The 21,640-nt window shown below is 27.8% G+C and overlaps 4 protein-coding genes across 4 annotated transcripts; 3 read left to right on the top strand and 1 right to left on the bottom strand.

Moving 5' to 3' along the window:
• Positions 1 to 519: 519 nt before the first annotated feature.
• Positions 520 to 5,855, top strand: LOC132922606 (glucose dehydrogenase [FAD, quinone]-like). The gene is made up of 3 exons (XM_060986198.1): positions 520 to 1,364; positions 3,565 to 3,880; positions 4,098 to 5,855. Exons 1-3 carry the CDS (start codon positions 627 to 629, stop codon positions 4,778 to 4,780), a joined length of 1,737 nt encoding a protein of 578 aa, XP_060842181.1. The 5' UTR covers positions 520 to 626; the 3' UTR covers positions 4,781 to 5,855.
• Positions 5,856 to 8,014: 2,159 nt separating this feature from the next.
• Positions 8,015 to 11,184, top strand: LOC132922791 (glucose dehydrogenase [FAD, quinone]-like). The gene is made up of 3 exons (XM_060986496.1): positions 8,015 to 8,883; positions 9,898 to 10,213; positions 10,447 to 11,184. The coding sequence occupies exons 1-3, from the start codon at positions 8,155 to 8,157 to the stop codon at positions 11,127 to 11,129; spliced, it is 1,728 nt and encodes a 575-aa protein (XP_060842479.1). The 5' UTR covers positions 8,015 to 8,154; the 3' UTR covers positions 11,130 to 11,184.
• A 1,434-nt stretch (positions 11,185 to 12,618) lies between these two features.
• LOC132920947 (glucose dehydrogenase [FAD, quinone]-like) lies at positions 12,619 to 16,947 on the top strand. The gene is made up of 3 exons (XM_060983699.1): positions 12,619 to 13,472; positions 13,880 to 14,195; positions 15,724 to 16,947. Exons 1-3 carry the CDS (start codon positions 12,726 to 12,728, stop codon positions 16,404 to 16,406), a joined length of 1,746 nt encoding a protein of 581 aa, XP_060839682.1. The 5' UTR covers positions 12,619 to 12,725; the 3' UTR covers positions 16,407 to 16,947.
• A 161-nt stretch (positions 16,948 to 17,108) lies between these two features.
• LOC132920946 (integrator complex subunit 13) lies at positions 17,109 to 20,330 on the bottom strand. Its single transcript, XM_060983698.1, has 2 exons — positions 19,671 to 20,330; positions 17,109 to 18,814 (listed from the first exon to the last, which is right to left on the bottom strand). The coding sequence occupies exons 1-2, from the start codon at positions 20,144 to 20,146 to the stop codon at positions 17,260 to 17,262; spliced, it is 2,031 nt and encodes a 676-aa protein (XP_060839681.1). The 5' UTR covers positions 20,147 to 20,330; the 3' UTR covers positions 17,109 to 17,259.
• Between the last annotated feature and the right edge of the window lie 1,310 nt (positions 20,331 to 21,640).

Here is a 21,640-nt window from a genome sequence, read left to right as displayed (position 1 = left end):
TGTTATCATCACTACTTATATAAATTAAAGAATGCAATCGTTGATTATAATTAGCAGTATAATTTAAATAATATTTATTATCAATAGTAAGTTAATGTTTAAAAAAATTTGAGGGACAAAATTAATGATAGTTGACAATAATTCGATATACGCGTATTAGTTTGTAAAAGACAGTTATAACTGCAGAAACAATTTTTGAATAGATTTTCTTTACGTACAATAATTTTTATTTTTGAATATTCTTGTGTAATATTTCAAGAAAAATATTAAAAATTTGATACTATAAAATCTAGTAAAAATATAAAGTCAAATAAGCTACATTTCAGAGATCAAAACCATAATACAAGTTAGTTTATACAGATATTAAAAGAAATCTGTAAACTGTATAAAATTAATTTGAATACAATATTTCTTTATCAAAATGGTATAGGACTGGTAGGAGTAACATACATTAGCAAAATATAAAGTACTTTCCTGCTATAAATAGTGGAAACGTTGACCTACAGAAAACAGTTTCAATGAAAATTTTGGTATTGATATTACTTGAGTTTTTTTTTTATTATAAAGTGAAATGACAATAATTGTCAATTGATAATAATTATAATATTACCTATGCTAGTTTCATAATGAATGTTATACAATTTACTATCGTATTTTTTATTTCGTTTACACCTTCAATACGCTCTCAATTTTACCAGTTAAAGTATGGACCATATCAGGAACACGGGATTCCATTTAGGGAAAACAATTTTATAGGTAATAGGCCTATATTGCGTGAGTATGATTTTATTGTGATTGGAGCTGGTGCTGGAGGCTGTGTGGTGGCAAATCGTTTATCTGAACAATCAAATTGGTCAGTTCTATTATTGGAAGCAGGACAAGACGAGACTTTATACACAGATATACCAGGAGCAGCAAACTTACTGCAAGATACAAGTTATAATTGGGGCTATACCTCTGAACCAGTTAAAAACGGCTGTTTAGGTTTTAAGAATAAGCGATGTCCTTGGCCGAAAGGAAAAGGCATGGGCGGATCGTCTGTCATAAACGCTTTGCTCTACACAAGGGGAACAAAAGAAGATTATGATACGATTGCGGCACTAGGAAATGCTGGTTGGGCTTACAAAGATGTATTACCCTATTTTTTAAAATCTGAAAACAATTCTATACCAGAATATCAAAACTCATCTTTCCATTCACAAAACGGAATTTTACATGTTGAACGAGTACGTTATCGTTCGCCACTTGTTGACATGTTTATTGAAGCCGGAGTTGAATTGGGATTACGAAAAGATATTGATTATACAATTAATCAAGAACACGGTGTATCACGTTCTCAAGTCACAACAATAAATGGACGCCGAGTAAATATACATATACCCAATACCTATAATATAGCCACATGGGTATATAGTATCAGTTATTTTATGATATACAAATAAACCATATGCCCTGCCAGTGGCGTAGTCAGGATTTTTTTTAGGGTAGGGGGGTTCTGTAATAAAATAAAATAAATCTACAGCCGTTATAAAATAATAAAATAATTGAATGATAATGATTATTATCACCAGTGCAGTCGATAATGTGAATTCGGTATAACAAAATACATTTTACCGCGACCAAATGATTGTATTCCTTTATTATAAACATTATATTTTTGATATAAATACGGCCGATGGGGAAGAGGGTGTTCAACACTCAACCTCCTGGCTACACCACTGTGCCCTGCATATAACAGGTTTACTTGGAAACAGTTTTTATAATTTAACTAAAATCTTATGTTTACGAGATATTGCTATTGTCGCTATTTATGATAACTCGTAGGTAAATATTTTTTTTCGTAGGAAATCTAATTTTATTTTTAAAATATTAACGTATTGACAAAATTCACCGAACACGAAACGATCAAGTAGGTAGGTATTGTCTACTATATTCTTTAATTTCAACGAAAATCGTGTATAATTTTCGTTCTCTATTTTTAATACCTAAGTAAATAAGTAATAATAATTAATTAATAATTTTTCAGATTTAGGACTGGTAATAGTATTTATGGTAAAAAATATTGGTTGTGTTGTTTATGTTGTTTATGATTAAAAAAATGTATTTTAATAATTAAGCAAATAATAAAAAATGTAGATCAATGTACGATAATTCTCGCATAACATATAATCGATTAATCTTTTTTGTTTATAATTTTTGATTCTGAGCAGAGCGATAAATGTATTGATTATACAATGGTGTGAGGTTTTTCATGTATGTATACACGATAAGTATTCTGTATAAATTGGATCTAATTTGCATTTTAAAAACGTAAACTTTAAATTTAATAACCAGTAATTTTCTTTAAATGGTGAAAATAAATCAAGCAAAAACAGGAATTTTCACACAAATCCAATTTTTGATAAAATCGATTTTGTTTTTATAGTATAGGTAACTCGAAAATAAATAACCATACTTTAAATATTCACCAATTATTCATATTATTATTTTATATTTACGGTAAAATTATCAAAATATTTTGTAGTTATAAACTATAAAATAAAATAATAATAAAAACTTAAAAAATATACATTTATATATAAACTATAGAGGTATCAATAAATTCAAATAAAATTGAATACACCCATAATAGTCATTTTACACCTATTGTAAAGCAAAGTGGTACCCACTTGCTTACCTTATTTATTTTTTATTGTAAGTTGTTGGTATATACCTAATTTGGTATCTATTAATTTGTTCTTTTTATGCCCTTGCTTTTCAAACTAATATATGTATCGCTTTGTTAGTTTTTTTAAACGCTCCAATATGTGATTTCCATACCTACATTACAAATGTTCCACAATTTACCTACTCTGAAATATTTTACTGTTACCATTTCTTATGAATAATAATAATAATGATATGGTAATTTTTTATATAGTACATTTACAAAAAACAAAGAGTTTACGACTAATAGCTTGATAAATGTAGTAAATGTGTTAAATACAATTTATAATGACAATATGCATAGGAATAATTTGAAAAAAATATAATATGATAGATGACGACGACTGACGAATATTATAACTAAGGACTTGCGATACTAGTGAAAAAAAATATACGAAAATTGGAAAATTGAACGAGATAAGAGCATTTTACCATCTTTATACAATTTAACTCTGAAACAAAACTAGAAAAAAATTTTATCTGCAAGTATTTTTATTTTATATCATCTTCAATAATTATTATATTATATTTTTATTTTTTAAGATATATTCATCCACAAACTATGTATAAGTTGACATAAGAATCGTGGGTTAATTAGGTTGCAAATAATGTCAACATTCTGTATTGTTTGGAACCGATGAGATATCGAAAGGGAAAAAATAAGGGTAGCTATATATAGCTACGTGAAGTTAATTTCTATCTATTAGAACTTGAATTATTGTAGTGATAATTATTGGTAACAAATTATAAAACTGTAGTTGTAAATTAGTTGCACAACATTGGCACTGATTTTCACGGAAATATAAATATTTGTATTTCATTTTAATATGAATATTATAGTAAGTTGTTTTGTTGTAGGTAAGTGCATCAAAAGCATTTATACACCCTGCCAAAGATCGTCAAAACTTACATATAGCAATATTAAGCCAAGTAACAAAAATACTTATTGATCCAAAAACTAAAAAAACTATTGGAGTCGAATTTATTAAAAAGGGAAAAGTCAGAACAGTATATTCTAAAAAAGAAGTTATTTTATCTGCTGGCCCTATCAATTCACCGCAGTTACTAATGTTATCTGGAATCGGACCAAAAGAGCACTTAAAGCATCACGGTATACCAGTAATCCAAGATTTACCAGTAGGACAACATTTACACGAACACTATGGTTTAATCGGTATAACTATTTATTTATCATTAAACCAGCTTTGATATTAAAAATTGTCTATTAAAAAAGTTATCTTAAGTCTTAACATATTTATATGCTGATTACAATATTTAAGGAAAAAATTATCAAGACTAAAAGTTGTAAATAATTTAATTGAAATAAAATATAACATGTATAATATCATATTAATTAATAATCATATTACAATATTGTATTTTTTGTTTAGGTTTGGAATTCATAGTAAATCAAACGGGTCCGGTTCTGACTCAACAAAGTGTATCAGATCCTTATTTATTTGATGAATGGTTCAAGTATGGCCGAGGACCACTCACTGTTCCACTAGGACGAGAAGGTGTAGCGTACATAAGATCACCAGCAGGAAAAGAACATGAACTAATATTAGCGCCAGTAACGGATAAGCCAAACGTTTTCTACATTAATACATTTTTGTTACAACCTGTCGCTCGGGGAAGCGTAACTTTAAAAAACAATAACCCAATTCACCCGCCTATTATGTCCTTTGATTATTACAACAACAGTACTGACCTTGAAGAAAATATATTTGCCGTTAAATATTCAGTGAAATTTGTAGAAGAAACACGGGCATTTCAGAGTGTAGCGGCTAAATTGAACCCAGTACCGTACCCAAAATGTGAACATTTACCATTTAAATCTGACAATTATTGGGCTTGCTTACTAATACATGTGACGAGTACTTCAAATCACCACTGCGGTACGTGTAGAATGGGAGATGTCGTTAACGAAAAATTACAAGTAATTGGAATCGATGGATTGAGAGTTGTGGACTCCTCTGTGTTTCCACACATGCCAAGTACACATACTTATGCTCCAACATTAATGGTTGGTGAAAAGGGAGCAGATATGATTCGAAGTTATTGGTCAAAATAATATGAGTTTGAATTATTTGTTAAATTAATGTGAAATTGAGTGTTTGGAGCTAATGACTTTATAATTATTACAGTAAAATAAACATTGCTCTATTGCAAATACATAATAAATCGGTTTTTTACTTAAGAGGACGTTATACGCGTTATACCCTCATGTGTTTTCATTGTCTTTCTAACGTACATCATAGCATATTTGCGTTCAACAGAACATATTTTGTGATATTAGCTTTAATATTGGAGTCAATTTTCTTAGTATCAAATTTAAAGCTAAGAATATTATCTAGAAAATGTCATATGATTTTATTAACAATATATAATTTTAAAATAAGTTATAGCTATGTAAAATATAACAACTTTAAAATGATCATAACTCACTTTAAAATAATAATATCAATAAAAGCATATAGCATTGCCTAGATAATATTCTTAGCTTTAAATTTGATAATAAGTAAATTTACTCTAATATTAAAGCCTACTTCACAAAATGTGTTCTGCTGAACGCAAATTTGCTATGATGTGTTAGTAGGACAGAGACACTATATAATATGCGCGGGGTAGTTAAACATTTTACGAAAGCTTAAAACTTTACTCTATCAATTTTAATTACCTAGGTATGTATCATATTATTATTCTATGTCTCAATAACTAAATGCTATTGATAATATATTGTTTTAGTATTTGTAAAAATCCAAAAAACTATATGCTGTATAGTATACTTATATTGGATGAAACGATAATTTTAAATTTACCATGGTGGATAAAGTTGAAAACCGGTCTCGGTTTCGACGATAAGATACTTGCCTTATTTTTTTGATCCAATGACCGATATTTATTTCTGTTCTTATTATAATAACACTAAACAAAAATTATGCCTACATATTATAAATATTGTAAAATTTCTACAAAAACAACATATTAGATCTTTAGAAATTACATTTTCAATATTTTTTTATAATTAATTCTAACATTCTATGTACCTATAATAAAAATTATATATTATTTTGATTGTACAAAATATTTAACACTTTTATTATTAATATATTAGTATTCAAAAATACATTTTCAAAGAAACAAAACATTTTTTTTTTTTTTAAATAAGTTAAGATATTAATATATTATTAAATAATTAAGTCCAATTTTTAATAAAACTCGCCAACATCGACGAAATCAAATCATTTTATTGCTAAAAATTTATACGATTTTCAAATAGCTAATAATCTCAAAAATAAAAATACACACATATTTTTTTTTTTTTTTGGGGGGGGGGAGAGGATATTTCAAGTTTAAGTTTTAAAAATATCAAATATTTAAACGAAAAATAACAGGTTTTGTTATTATTCGTTGTAAAATTTTAGATAGGTAAAAAAATATTTAAATTATTTTTAAGTTTTTTATTCCTCGAACTTATGGTACACGTTGGTATTAAGTTATAAATTAATAAAGTTAGTGTTATTTTATTAAATAATGTTATAATAGTTATTTTATATAGTATGCCGCGAGCAGTGGAAAATCCAAAACGTATTTCTTCCAAAATTTTTAAATTGAGTTATATATTGATTTTTATTTCCCATGGCGCGAAGATAGAAAATGTAATTGAATCAAATGTATATAACTAACTATTTCTGGTATTAATTTTTTATATTGTAGGTAGACATTAAAATAAATTAATAAATATTTTACTAATTTATCATTTTCGATTGTTTCTGTATTTTATCATCTGTTAATAAAATCATTGAGTTTCTAACTTCATTATTATTGGTAAAAATTTTGCCGAAACAACAGTCTTTTGCATTACCTATTACATGTAAACAACACATTGATTAATAAAATTAAATTCGTTCTAATGTGATTTTGATGTGTCAAAAACTTTATTTTGTAATATTTTAAGATTAATTTTATAACATGAATATACTTCCTCAAATGTTATCAAAACGAGCTATTGCATTTGTATGAAAATTGATTGATCATTTCGGCACAATCAAAATATTTAAACCATTAAAATATTAATAATTATACAGAACATAACATATCTCTAACAATAGTTCAAAATACTCTTAGCAAATATCTATCAATATTGAAAAAAAGTGGTAATATAAACACTATAGTATACGTCTCGAGTTGTCACACAATAATTATATACTACCTATATACCTAATTTATTTATGTGAATTGCTTAAAAAACAAAATAATTCAACCTTATCTACCAACCGTAACACTAAAAGAAAAATCGTTTCCACTTTGAATGTATTATACATAATAACTTATAATTTAATTAATTATAATTTACTCAATGATGAAGTACTTAATATATATTACATAGGTACTAACAACAGAACCATTTTGGTATTTTTTTCTATACCATCGGTTCTCAAACTGTGGTACGCGGAGGGCCGTTTTTGGATAATAAGCCCATTCAATTATTTAATTCATATCTTATTTTAAAAAACTAATAAATAAAAAATAATTATACTATAAATGTAATATTTTACTGCTTTATTATTTAAAATAAATGTATTTAACAATACAATTTGGAATTTGGATCGTTCTATTTTTAATCATTAGTGGTACGCGACTAATTGATAATATACTTAAGTGGTATGTAAAAAAAAAGTTTGAGAACCGCTGATCTATACAAAACTACGTGCTGTTTACAACCATTAAATACATATTATATAACTGATAGAAGAAGCCTTCAGTCGTTCATGTAGAGAAACATCAAGCGCCGATAGTTCAAGGGTTACTTATATAAATGTAAAAATGTATTACTTACCTATCCGTCGCTTAACCAAGTTTAATTTTGTTAGCTTAAGGTCAATTCGCCTAACCGAGTGGTGCGTGGAAAGTACTATCGACCAGCACTTTGAACAACCGTACTGTTGGTTATCCGTGGCCGATCCATTTGACTTTACTGTTTATAAAAGATCAACAAAATCACCGCTTAAAAGTTTGTCTTTGTTCACGGACGTCTATTTAAGTATACCGTGCAAAATTCCTTGTAAAATGTTAAATACAATTTATTATGAAATGAATGTTTAACAAGTACCTATATAACTGCATAAAAATGTTTATGATTTGTATCATTGTATTGTATTGTTTTATTTATAATTTACCTGCATTGAAAATTTTAATAACTTACTGTACTATGATACTTTGTATTAAACCAGTAAACTGTATAAAATGTTGATAATTCTTGATTATATTTAGTAGGAGAAACAGTATATATTTCCGTGATTTTAAACGACGACTAGCAAGTGCATTATAAATAGTGGAAAGCTTGACCTACATAAAGTAGTATTAGCTGTGGTTCGAAAGGGTACTACGAATATAATATTTTTATTGATGGTCAAGTACACAGATTCTAACGTTTAATTCGTCATGATATCAAATCTTTTAATATTCGCGTTTTTAATTTTATTCACGTCTTCAATACGCGCACAGTTAATTTATGGCCTATACGAACAAGGAATTCCCTTTAGGGAAAACAATTTCTTAGGCAATCGGCCTATTTTGCGTGAGTACGATTTTATTGTCATTGGCGCAGGTCCGGGAGGCTGTGTGGTCGCAAATCGATTATCTGAAAATCAAAATTGGTCAGTACTAGTGCTGGAAGCAGGACAAGATGAATCCATCTACACAGAAATACCTGGCGCACAGTCTCTATTAGAAACATCGAGCATCTACAGTTGGGGATACAGCACAGAACCAACAAAAAACGGTTGTCTAGGTTTTAAGAATAAACGTTGCTCTTGGCCAACGGGAAAAGGCATGGGAGGGTCATCGATAATTAATGCTTTGTTTTACACGAGGGGGAGAAAAGACCATTATGATACACTTGCAGCACTAGGAAATGAAGGTTGGGCTTACAATGATGTATTGCCTTATTTTTTAAAATCTGAAAACAATTCTATACCAGAATATCAAAACTCACCTTTCCATTCGCAAAAAGGATACTTCCACGTCGAACGAGCTAGTTATCGTTCACCAATCGTTGACATGTTCATTGAAGCAGGCGGTGAACTAGGATTAAAAAAAAATGTTGACTATACAATTGATCCGGAATATGGAATATCTCGTATACAAGCTACAACTATTAATGGGCGCCGAGTAAATATATATTTTAGTAAACATTTTTATTTTATTTGAAAAATAAACGCTGACGTTCCTATCGACTTTATTAAGCAGGCTCCCACGACGGAGGGTTAGGTTCACTTTAATATGTTATTACATTATATACACTATACCTACCTATAATAAATATATAATTTAAATTCGACATATTTAAATATAATAATAGTATATACCTACTACCTACTTATAATTTTTAGTTTATACTGACATTTCGTTGTTTATTCTATTGTGGAAATCAATCATGCTTAAATATTTGTACGAAGTTCCTATACCTACTTTCAATATAAAACGCTTTAATATTTAAAATGTATTTTCGTAAAGTACTTCATATATTATATTATAACTTTATACAAAAAAAATGTTAATTAAATATTGTTATTTTATACCTACGTTTTTTTCTATATAAATAAAATATAAAACAATTGAGTATTAGACTGCATAAATATATAATATTAATGTTAGGTTTAAAAATATAAGCCAATCATCTGAGTAGCATAAAAACATTGTATTTTTTTAAACAAGATTTCTTCAAAGTAAATACAAATTAGATAATGAGTGTTTTAATATATAAAACATCGGTAAATGATACTGCAGATATCTATCTAATTTATCAATAATTACATATTATACTATTGTAGTAAAATTATACTGCACGAAATGATATTTTATTCTACTTTTGGTGTCAATTGTTAAAATGTATTTATTTTATCTCGATTTATAATTTTTATAAAAAAAGTTTGTTAACAATTGTTTATGAAAGCTATAAATTATGATAACCGTTTATTTTTTAACAACTAAGCAAGATAGATAATTTTAAATAATATAATAAGTGGGGGAGGGAAAATAAGTAAAAAGAAGTATAAACGTGGTACTGCAGTCTTACTCCCTTTTTTAACTACTGAATTAAGATTATTTTCTCAAAAAAAAAACCCAAGTATTTTCGGATTTAATATTTGTGATTTGTGTTAATTAAATACTTTTATTTTATAGTTGAGTGCATCAAAAGCTTTTATACATACAGCCAAAGATCGTCAAAACCTACATATAGCAATATTCAGCCAAGTAACAAAAATACTCATTGATCCAAAAACTAAAAAAGCAATCGGGGTGGAGTTTATTAAAAAGGGAAAAATTAGAACAGTATATTCTAGAAAAGAAGTAATTTTATCTGCTGGACCTATCAATTCACCACAATTATTAATGCTATCAGGAATTGGACCAAAAGAGCACCTGAAGCATCACGGTATATCTGTTATCCAAGATTTACCTGTAGGACAACATTTAGAAGATCACTATGGTTTAATCGGTACCTATATTTTATTTTATTATTTAGGTATTCAAATATATATATTTTTTAACTATGTAATTATTGTTTAAAAATATTATAAATTTTTATAAACTTCAATATATTTATATACTAAATTATATTGATATAGTTAGAAATTTATCGTGATCCTCACACTTGAAAATATAAATAATTTTCTATAATTAATGTTATGTTATTTTTCTATTTTAAATCAAGAAAAAATATTTGTTTAGGTTTGGAATTTATAGTGAATCAAACAGGTCCAGTTCTGACACAACAAAGTATAGCAGATCCATTTTTATACGACGAATGGTTAAAGTATGGCCGAGGACCGCTTACAGTACCGAGAGGAAGAGATGGTTTAGCTTTTATAAGATCACCGTCTGGCAAAGAGATTGAACTCGTGTTGGCTCCTATAACTGATAAGCCAAACATATTTTTCATTAGTACTTTGTTGTTGCAACCAGACGCCCGTGGGAGTGTACAATTAAAAAGCAACAACTCAATGCACCCACCCGTTATGTATTATGGTTATTACGACAATAATAACGATCTCGAGGATAATATATACGCACTTAAGTATGCTGTAAAAATGGTAGAGGAGACTCAGGCGTTTAAAAATGTCGCTGCCAAATTAAACCCTGTACCGTACTCGAAATGTGAACATTTCCGTTTTAGATCTGACGAGTATTGGGGGTGTTTATCAAAACACTTCACTAACACATTTCATCATCACTGTGCTACGTGCAGGATGGGAAGCGTCGTCAACGATAGATTACAAGTATTCGGAATTCAGGGACTACGAGTAGTGGACTCTTCGATACTCCCACATATTCCGAGCGCACATCTTTACGCCCCTAGTATAATGGTGGGCGAAAAAGGAGCAGATATGATTCGAAGTTATTGGTCAAAGTAATATTTATATTAGAGTTGTATATTATTTAATAATAAAACTGTATTACTGAAATGTATTCATGTACTTATATATTAATGATGTTGTACTCACTAGAAACTGTTAGCTTATATTAAGTCTCCTCGAATGTAAATAGTATATTAGGTACAATATTTTTAAATACTGCCCACTAGGTATATTGTTTTATTTATTTACATAATCTGATTTTCAAAAAATACCGTAACGTCAGTCGTTATAGACTTGAATCGTTCAATGTATTTAAATAGGTATTAGTAATATTTAATTATAAATTAATCATACAATTATTTAAACAAACGCCCCTTTTTATTATATTAGTGACTATTTTTATAATTAACAGTACACACATATATATATATATTTTTAATATTAAACAATATAAGTAACAAATCATAACTTCTAATACTTAACACTAAAAAACAGTATAGATATTTACTAATAATTTACAAAGTTAATATAAATGTACAATAATATATAATACTATACATAGTCACAATATATTTTAACTGATAAAACAACGAGTTTATTTTTCCCATTATTTTGAATAATATGCCTGCATTTATTTTATCTTATTGATTAATTTCTTTGTATATTTTTGTAATATAATAAGGTATTATTATAATTATTGTAAACAAAACTAATGGTTTTATACCAAATTTACAAATTAAAAAAAAAATTGTATTAAAGTAAACTTTCTATTTTTCTATTTAATATTATTATTTTGATGATAAGTTTCAGCTTAATAAATGAATGTAAGTATGTAAGCGACTAAGTGGTTTCGAAAATAGTATTATATTATTTTCAAAATTATAACAGAAAGAAACATTTTATTAACATACGGGCTGAAGCGTTGTGAACAGATGATTTGCATAAAAACCGGTCCTCCAAAATAAATATATCCATGTTTTTTTCCATTCCACGAATATTTAAATTTTTTTGTTTTACAACAATTAAAAAACAGTGGTTACAACGACATAAGAACTAAGAATATAATAATTGTATTTTATTTAAAGTATGATTTAAATTTACTATTAATGCTATACTACTTAATTTATTTACGTTAAATATATATTATGTGACGAGTTTTAAAGTTACAAACATTTTTAAAATGTATATATACCTTTATTACCTATCTATAAAATAAATAATGTGGGTAATAAAAAAAAAATATATATATACTTAAATTAAATATTTCCTTTGTAACATTAATAAACATAAATCTAACACTAAATTGTAGCAACTACTGGTTTTTAATAAATACATTAATATATTAACTGTAATAGCCTACATCGAGAAGTTAAAACACCTACTTGCAATTTACATATAATACATATAACAGTACTACATCGATATGTTTTGTGGTTATGCTTAGTAGGAGAAATACTATATATTTTTTAAAACATTGTATAACACTTGGTAGGTAAGTACCTATATATAAAGGAAAGTTTGACCTACAGAAAACAGTATTCCTTAAGGTTTCGATACTGCCATTATTATGTATAAAAGGTGTACTGTATAATGACCATTGATCAAGTAGTATTCAAGTGAATTTATTTAAAAATCTTCTATACTTATTTAATCATGAAAATGCTTCTTAAAATATTCATATATTTTTTATCATTTACATTATTTACTACGTCAATATTTGCACAATTATTCCAGTCAATTTACGGGCCGTTCCAGCAACAAGGAATTCCTTTCAGGGAAAACAATTTTTTAGGTACTCGACCTATATTACGTGAGTATGATTTTATTGTCGTTGGAGCTGGTATTGGAGGCTGCGTAGTCGCAAATCGCCTGTCTGAAAATCCGAACTGGTTAGTACTAGTATTAGAAGCAGGAAAGGACGAAACTGTGTACACAGATATACCGGCAGTAGCATCATTTTTAGAATCATCGGAATACAGTTGGGGATACATCGCGGAGCCAGTTAAAAATGGTTGTTTTGGTTTTAAAAACAACCGTTGTCCTTGGCCAAAAGGAAAAGGCATGGGTGGATCATCGATAATAAACGATATGTACTACCAGAGAGGGAAAAAAGAAGACTATGATATAATTGCAGGTCTAGGAAACGATGGTTGGGCTTTCGACGATGTATTGCCTTATTTTTTGAAATCTGAAAACAATTCTATACCTGAATATCAAAACTCACCGTTCCATTCGCAAAAAGGAAACCTACATGTCGAACGAGTTAGGTATCATTCACCACTCGTTGATAAATTTATAGAAGCTGGCGGAGAATTAGGTTTAAAAACAAATATTGATTATACAGTTGATCCAGAGTATGGATCATCGCGTTTACAAGCCACAACAATAAATGGACGCAGAGTAAATATATATTTATAAATTTAAATGCATATCTATATAATTTAATAAATAAATATTAGTATTATATTTTCACTCGATCGTTTGAACATTGCCAGTTAATTTATCTAGCAAACCGTTCTTTGTTTTCACGTATTTTTTATAATTACGTAATATATATTTTTTTTATCCAGCTATACCTATACTTATTTTAATTTTTTTTCATAAATCATAAAAATTAAACATTTTTAAATTTTTAAAATATTATCTTAAGATTTAATGTATTATTTGTGATTACAAAATGTTACTTACAGGATAAAGAATTTGTCTTTATGTGCATTTTAAAGTGAAAAAAACGACTTTCATTAGGAATATTTATAACGCACTTGTTTTTTAATTATTATCAGTTAAATACGATTTTTGTCTTATAGGTAAGCGCATCTAAAGCCTTTATCCGACCAGTCAAAGATCGTCAAAACCTCCATGTAGCAATATTCAGCCAAGTAACAAAAATAATAATTGATCCAAAAACTAAATTAGCAATTGGAGTAGAATTTATAAAAAAAGACAAAAAGAGGACAGTATTTGCTAAAAAAGAGATTATTTTGTCTGCTGGGCCAATAAATTCACCACAACTGCTAATGTTATCAGGAATCGGACCAAAAGATCACTTAAAAAATCATAAAATACCAGTAATTCAAGATTTACAGGTGGGGCAACATTTACAAGATCACTATGGAACAGTTGGTATATATTTTATTTTTAGAAGTTATAATCACTATTTTATTTTCATTCTTCATCATAGAGGTACATAATACATAAACAACATAAATACACATATACAATATACCTATATAATATGTCTATGTTCTTCGTTGATACATAAATAATTTTTTTTTGGTTAACTTTAAATTGTGTATTTAATTCACTATTTTAAGTTATAACTTATACTTAACTATAAAGTTATATGCAACTCGTATTCGCAGTGACATGTTATTAAATAAATAGCACGATTTGAATTGTTTGTTCTCATAATACCAAAACAAGGCGTGTTTCAGTTTTAATACATTATTCCAATCCAAACTCAGGAGTTTGGAGTATAAATTAAAGTGTTTAAAGTGGTTAATTAAATAGGAGAAATAGCAGATATTTTATCATATTAATATATTATAATATAGTTGAGAGTTTGAAAAAGAAAATGTTATCGGGTAAAATGATTGCATTTTCTGGTAATTTGGGAGGTGTTACGAGAAAAGGGACAAAAAATATTTTTTTTCAATTTTAAATGACATATTGAAACAAATAGTTGTGACATTGGTTGCGTTGCTCATATTTTGTATAACGTGATACAATACAATCAAGTGTCGATGTGTTAGGTACTTGTTGGCTGTTGCTACAATAAATATATAGTTTGGGTTGAACATTTGAATGTTTCGTGATCATATAAAAATATTGAGAGTGTAAAGACACTAAAAAATGTTGGCTATCATTGTTATTAGTCATTGCAAGAATAATTGATATTTATATTCCGGTTTAAAATCGTATTTCGAAAAACAAAAAGAGGTTTCTATAATTGTAAATTCTTTTTTTTAATCATCCTAAGTATGGGTATATATTTTTCAAAGTCAATTAAAAGATGTCTGTAATACTGTGACAAAAATTTCAAGAGATTAAGTATCAGAATGTGACGTTGTAAAGGAGTTAAGGATTTTGATTGGAAAAATTTAAAATAGAAAAAACTTAAATTTTTTTAAATCAAAGATTTTATCGCTTTTAAATGGCTTAAAAAACAAAAATATACAGTGAAAACTTGTCCATAAAAAGGTGTTATAAAAAGGACCTATTTTATAAAAAATTTGTTTGTATTTAAAATCCATTTATTTTATTCATAACACACTTTTATTTATTTTTATATTATGTTTAGTTAGGTAAGTTAAAATATTCTATATATATATATATTAATATAGATACCTATGTAGATAAATGATTATAATTTGCAAACCACCAATATTAAAATAAAATCGTTTTCGTGTACCTAGTTAAAAAAAATTATACATCATATTTGTTTTGTTTTTAAAGTGTCACGCTGACCTAGATAAACTTAAAAAGTAAAATTTCAAATTTCAAATATAAAAATTATTTAATAATCCATACCTACTTAGATTACCTACATAATACCTATTATTTTCAAAAACTATATTTACTGTATTTATTTATGTGTATTTACTTATTAGGTTCATGTAAAATTTATAATATAAATTGTATTATTGTTTAGCTTTGGAGTTCATAATAAACCAAACAAGCCCAGTAATCAACCAAACAACCGCATCAGACCCTCATTTATTTGAAGAATGGTTTAAATATGGCCAAGGACCACTTACAGTGCCAAGGGGAGTGGATGGCTTAGCTTATACAAGAGCACCGTCGGGTAGAGGTCTTGAATTAATTTTTGGTCCTCTGTCTGATAAACCAAACGTATTTATCATGGCTACTGTGCTGTTACAACCAGATGCTCGCGGAAGCGTAACTTTGAAAAGCAATAATCCACTGGATCCACCGATTATGTCGTATGGTTATTATGACAGCAACACTGATCTAGAAGACAACATATACGCTCTTAAATATTTAGTCAAGATGGTAGAAGAAACACAGGCGTTTAAAGATGTCGCCGCTAAACTGAATCCTATACCGTATCCGAAGTGCAATAGTTTACCATTCCGATCCGACGATTATTGGGCTTGTTTATCAAAACATTTGACACACACTTATCATCACCAATGCGGTACATGCCGGATGGGAGACGTTGTTAACAATAAATTACAAGTATTCGGAGTTCGAGGGCTAAGAGTAGTGGATTCATCGATATTTCCACATATTCCCCATGCACATCTTTACGCTCCTACTTTAATGGTCGGTGAAAAGGGAGCAGATATGATTCGAAGTTATTGGTCAAAGTAATTTTTTGACCAATATTATTTATTTATGCTAAAATGTTTTAACCAATATACCTAGTACCTACCTACCTACCTACCATAAGCATTTTTCTCATTATGTTTGAAAAAAAACTACAAAAGCTTTGGTCCCTTCTACAATGTGTATTTGAGTATTTCACATTTTTATCAACTTAACTCTTCAACATTATTATTCTTTGAAATTAAATATTAACTTTTTTTCAACCACTGTATTGTTAAAAACATTACTTTATTTATATTATTTATTATTAATGAAATAGATTTGTATTATTTATTTTTTCAATAAAATAGTATAATATAAATTTAATAATTTTCATAGATTTAAATTTGTTAATTATTTTTTTTTTCTTATTGTTTTGAGTGAGTAGCTATTTATTTAGATTTAAGTAAAGAGTCAATATTGTGAAATAAAGGTTGAAAATTACTAAATTTGTTGTGTTAAACAGTTGTGTTTTATATATAATGTGGCTTATTAACTTAAATTAATTAAATTTTAATTATTTATTGTATGATTCAATTTTTAACAACAATGTTGAGGTGAAATTATAATGATATTATAATAGTATTATTGTTGTCTTTTTGTTGAAAGATGGAATAAATTATTAGCTATTATTATTATTAATATAGAATAACATTGTATAATATTAATCAACCAGCAGTAGTAATAATAATAAAAAAAAAATATATATTTTACAGTAAAAATATTTTATAATGATTTTTAGTTTGTAGTAAAACATCATCTTTTTGAGTCAGACAATATACATGCCAATACAGAAAAAATACAAAATTTGGTTTATTATGAGAAACCAAAATTAAACAATTAATAAATATTTTCAATATTATTTTACACTCTTGGCATCTGTGTCATCATCTAAATGCTGATAGAGTTTTGCAAATAAATTACCATTTCTCTTTTGAATAGATTTTAATCTACCAGCAAACTGAGGTCGCGAAGAAGGGTTAACTCTACGATTGTCTTGATCCTGAATTATTTGCAAATACATAACACTGTTTGGATCAACATCAACATTTTTATGTGCTATGTTATGTTTTATTCCTGTCTGTTGAGTTAATGGTGGGGACATAGGTGAATCGGTAGTAGCTCGTATTACACTCGGCCTGTCAGCCAAAGATTTTTTGAAACGCATTAAAGTTTTCTCAATGATCTTTTCTTCATCAAGTTTACCACGACATTCAAATAAACATTGCAATACTTTGCAGTGATTTTCAGTGTATAAATTTGATTTTAAGAATGTTTCCAACTCTGTCCACATAGACTTGTATTGGTCATCTTTTTTCATCATTTTTCGTGGATTTGATAGGCTGGGTGTAATGAGGTGTTCGTTCTTAGATTCAGCTGCCATCAAAGCATATATACATTGTTTGCAATTCATTACTTCCTGATCACTTAAGTTATCTTTAACCATTAATGACAACATTGGTTCAGTGTATTGTTTCAAATTATATATTATGGTTGAAGATGTTATGAGTGGCCAATATGCAGTTTGTTTTTTCAGTTTTTCTTTGGCATCATCAATATTGTTTTTATCTTCTGTTTGTTTTCTTTTTGTTGGTTGCAGTAAATTTAACTTCATGAAATTACCAAAATCAGCTATTCTGTACTGGGTTACTTTCCCTCCTGGGCCTTCACTAATGGCCGGTGGATCTTCAAGTACTGTCCGACCAGACGATACTGTATGTATGTATATTTCACCATTGTATGATTTTAGAACATGTGACATACTCTTACCACCACCTTGTTTAATCATCTCAAGTAAAACTGACCGACCATTCAGTAAAAATGTTATCAAACATGCGCTCGGTCTGCTGTTTATATCAACTGGAGTGATTCTATGTAACGTTGTACAGCTGTGAATATCTGGTAAGTTGTTATTAGCCCTAGGCGTACACCATTTTAATTTAATTGTTTCATAGTCTGCTCCTTCTTTTTTAGCAACCACTGCTTTAGCATCAGCTACATTTGCATTTAAAATAGTTGTATGTGCAGTAGCTGCATGATATATTTCTACATCGTAATTTGCTGATGAACTGGCATTTTGTTCTTCTTTCATTGGGATACCGGTAACTGTTGTACTAGCTAAATTGTAGTGTTTTAATAAAAGATTTGATATCTTAATACCAATTTTTGATGCAGGAATTGAATGCACTTCCAAATCCAATATTGGTGATATTGTATGAGATGGACGATCAGTAACTTCACATGTAATAGAATCTGGATATGTGTTAATTATTACTAAATGACAATGATGAATAGACATTGAATTGGGTTGAGATGCATATTTGTTGCTTTTGATCATTTCGTTATGAAACATGGACATGAGATTCTCTATTGATGGGTTATCTCTGGCCGATGTGATAATAATTGTTCTACACCTGAAATAATATAGAAAAAATTGAATAAAAACATGAGTATTGATTATTATTTCTTATTGCAATAATTTATTATTCTTAAAAACTTTTTAAAAATTTAAAAAAATGAATGAACATTTTCAGCAATTCATTAAAGCATAATTAAGCAATAATCTAATTCATAAATTACTGGAGTTAAATATAACCAATATCATATTAAACATAACACTTTGTTTAACTAAGGTTCAAATGATTTTCTTTAAGTATTATATATTATATATATAAACACCTATAATTAATTATTATTAAATTAATAAAAAAATAAAGATAGTTCCTACATGAAATTTATATTTAATCAATCTAAATAACAATTCCTATGTATTAATGAACTAAATACCTAAATATTTTCTAGTATGTTATGCATTATTTATTTACTTGTTTAAATAGGCTAAGCACTTTTTATATTATTGAAAGAGTTACAATAATTTTGAATATATATTTAAAGATTTATATTAAGGTATGAAAATATTAATGCATTTTTGAAAAATAAAATAAATAATAAACAAAACAATTTTTCCTAACCTAACTTAACACTTTTATGGCATTTGGAAAAAGTGTTTCTTATTTAAGGAGCTACAAACTTAAATTAAAATTAATTATTATTGTACACGGATAGTTAATAACAATAAAAATCTCTCTCATTTTCTTCTAGCAATAAAAAAGGTTTGTGATATTGGCATTTGATTTTAATTAAGTAAATAAAAAAACAATTTAATAACTCAATTAAATTTGTTATACAAAATGTATGTACCAAATCATATATAATATGTACCTACAGTTATATAAACCATTATAATTTAATATAATTAAAACAAATTACTTGTTTTGAACTTCAATATTATTTTTCTTAGCTGCTTGGTCCATTTGCGCTGTAGTACATTCAGTCATTGCTTCAGCTGCGGTACGAAATCCGTACACAACACTGTAGTCTCGATTTGGATTTGGTACAAGTTTTGCAGGTGGCCCTAAACACGACAAATGATGCAGCATATAGTTAACGTTTTGTTGACTAGATGACCAATTATTCAAGTTGCGAGATTGCGTGTCGCTACTAATAACACGTATAAGTTTCCCTTCTGGGAACAGATCCCAGACGATACGGCAGTATTCGAGTACAGCTTCAATGCTACACGTCCACATTGATTTGAAAATGGGCGCGGGTGGTACTCCGCCGGATGGCCGTTTGGTGAAGTCCATTTTTATATGTGAGTTACTAGCCAATCCAAGGTATGGAGTGTGGTCCACCACAAATGTGGTTTTGTGATTAGCTGGAAATAATTGATCCATTAAGCTCATATTTATGCACTAAAAATATTATTAATTAGATAATGTAACGTTTAATTCATTTTTTAAAACTAAGAATGTATATCGAACACATAACTAAATGATTAAAATAAAAGTCAAGCACTAGGCAGGTGGTAAGTAATTTTGTTATTTGTTTTGAACTATGTATAAAAATGTAGTGTGTTCGATATTCGATTAATTTGTTTATTGCTATCAGTTTATCACGAATCCAGCCGGAATATTATGTTATCATTTGTTTACATAATATGACATTTATATATTCTCGTTATCTATTGGGTGTGTACAACTTGATTCTACGACGTTTGATCCCCACCATTTGGTCCCAGTAATTATCAAATTTAAAAGTATATTAAAAATTATTAGCGTTTCCCTTATTTTCACACCTACTTATACGAGACATTGTCATTTCACAAATAGTTATTATTAAATAATGTTGATAAAATTATGTTTTATCAACAATAGATATCCGTTGTTCACTAATTTGTAAGTTTGAAACTTACCTATACTACAATTAATGTCAATTATTCCTGCAATGCCAAAGTACCAACTATTTACAACATTTATTTTAATTTAGCTATTACCTTTATAGTGTTTGATAGTAAGGTCTCACACTCTGACCTCATTTTAATGTATTACGACAGATCTCGAATCAGTTTTGGGTCGCATAATAAATCATAATAAAATGAGAAAACCTCCAAATATATGTGAAGAACTTGAAACAATATATTATTATCTTACTGTTTATGTGTTACCTATCTACTATAATATATTTTTATGGTCCTAGGGTGACCAGTAAATAGTTGTTTCATATTAATATATTATTATTTATTGCCTAAGCCCTATAGAGAAGTTATAGAGTATTTAAAAAATGTGATGTGGACACGACAAAAGCTTTATGAACAAACATTTACAGAAGAAATGTAACTTTTTTTTTTTATTAAGAAATATAAATAACATTTACAATCTATAGAAAAAAAGTATATACAATAAGTAAATAGGAGAACAAAATAATGACGGACAAGAAGACGGTGAGTAGGGAAGCTATCCAGTGATAGGACCCTTAGGACGTGTCAAAAATGTCAAAAATATATAATAAAGACAAGTGGATATAAATTAACCAATGATAATACACGACAAATACCACAAAAATACTGTTTAATTATTTTTAGTATATACACTTTACGAGCCAGAGGAGAAGTAATGCTAACGCGGTTCCTTCCCTGGCTCTCGATACCAAAAAAAAAAAAAAAGTATATACACTTAGGAATTAAATCGAAAAAATTAAACGTTGATGAAGATTATAGTCAAATATAAATAGATACTAAATAGATAAATATTTGTAATTTACAAAATTATCAGATACATTTTTCTTTCGAAAAGTATACCAAGGTATTTTGGGTTATAGTGAGGTTGGAATTAAGATATTGTTAAATGTAATTTGGGAACATTTTTTTTTTTTATGAAAGTATAGTCTCTATATTAGAT

Source organism: Rhopalosiphum padi, chromosome 2 (genome assembly GCF_020882245.1).
Source record: "Rhopalosiphum padi isolate XX-2018 chromosome 2, ASM2088224v1, whole genome shotgun sequence".
Taxonomy (NCBI): Eukaryota; Metazoa; Arthropoda; class Insecta; order Hemiptera; family Aphididae; genus Rhopalosiphum; species Rhopalosiphum padi.
Note: the sequence above shows the minus strand (reverse complement) of the source record. Positions and strands in the feature narration are given on the sequence as shown.

Coding starts and splice junctions, on each gene's coding strand:
- LOC132922606 (XM_060986198.1), top strand. CDS start 627: ATGAATGTTATACAATTTACTATCGTATTTTTTATTTCGTTTACACCT. Junction 1,365..3,564: donor CAACAATAAATGGACGCCGA/GTAAATATACAT, acceptor GTTTTGTTGTAG/GTAAGTGCATCAAAAGCATT. Junction 3,881..4,097: donor CGAACACTATGGTTTAATCG/GTATAACTATTT, acceptor TTTTTTGTTTAG/GTTTGGAATTCATAGTAAAT.
- LOC132922791 (XM_060986496.1), top strand. CDS start 8,155: ATGATATCAAATCTTTTAATATTCGCGTTTTTAATTTTATTCACGTCT. Junction 8,884..9,897: donor CAACTATTAATGGGCGCCGA/GTAAATATATAT, acceptor TTTATTTTATAG/TTGAGTGCATCAAAAGCTTT. Junction 10,214..10,446: donor AGATCACTATGGTTTAATCG/GTACCTATATTT, acceptor ATATTTGTTTAG/GTTTGGAATTTATAGTGAAT.
- LOC132920947 (XM_060983699.1), top strand. CDS start 12,726: ATGAAAATGCTTCTTAAAATATTCATATATTTTTTATCATTTACATTA. Junction 13,473..13,879: donor CAACAATAAATGGACGCAGA/GTAAATATATAT, acceptor TTTGTCTTATAG/GTAAGCGCATCTAAAGCCTT. Junction 14,196..15,723: donor AGATCACTATGGAACAGTTG/GTATATATTTTA, acceptor ATTATTGTTTAG/CTTTGGAGTTCATAATAAAC.
- LOC132920946 (XM_060983698.1), bottom strand. CDS start 20,146: ATGAGCTTAATGGATCAATTATTTCCAGCTAATCACAAAACCACATTT. Junction 18,815..19,670: donor AATATTGAAGTTCAAAACAA/GTAATTTGTTTT, acceptor ATATTATTTCAG/GTGTAGAACAATTATTATCA.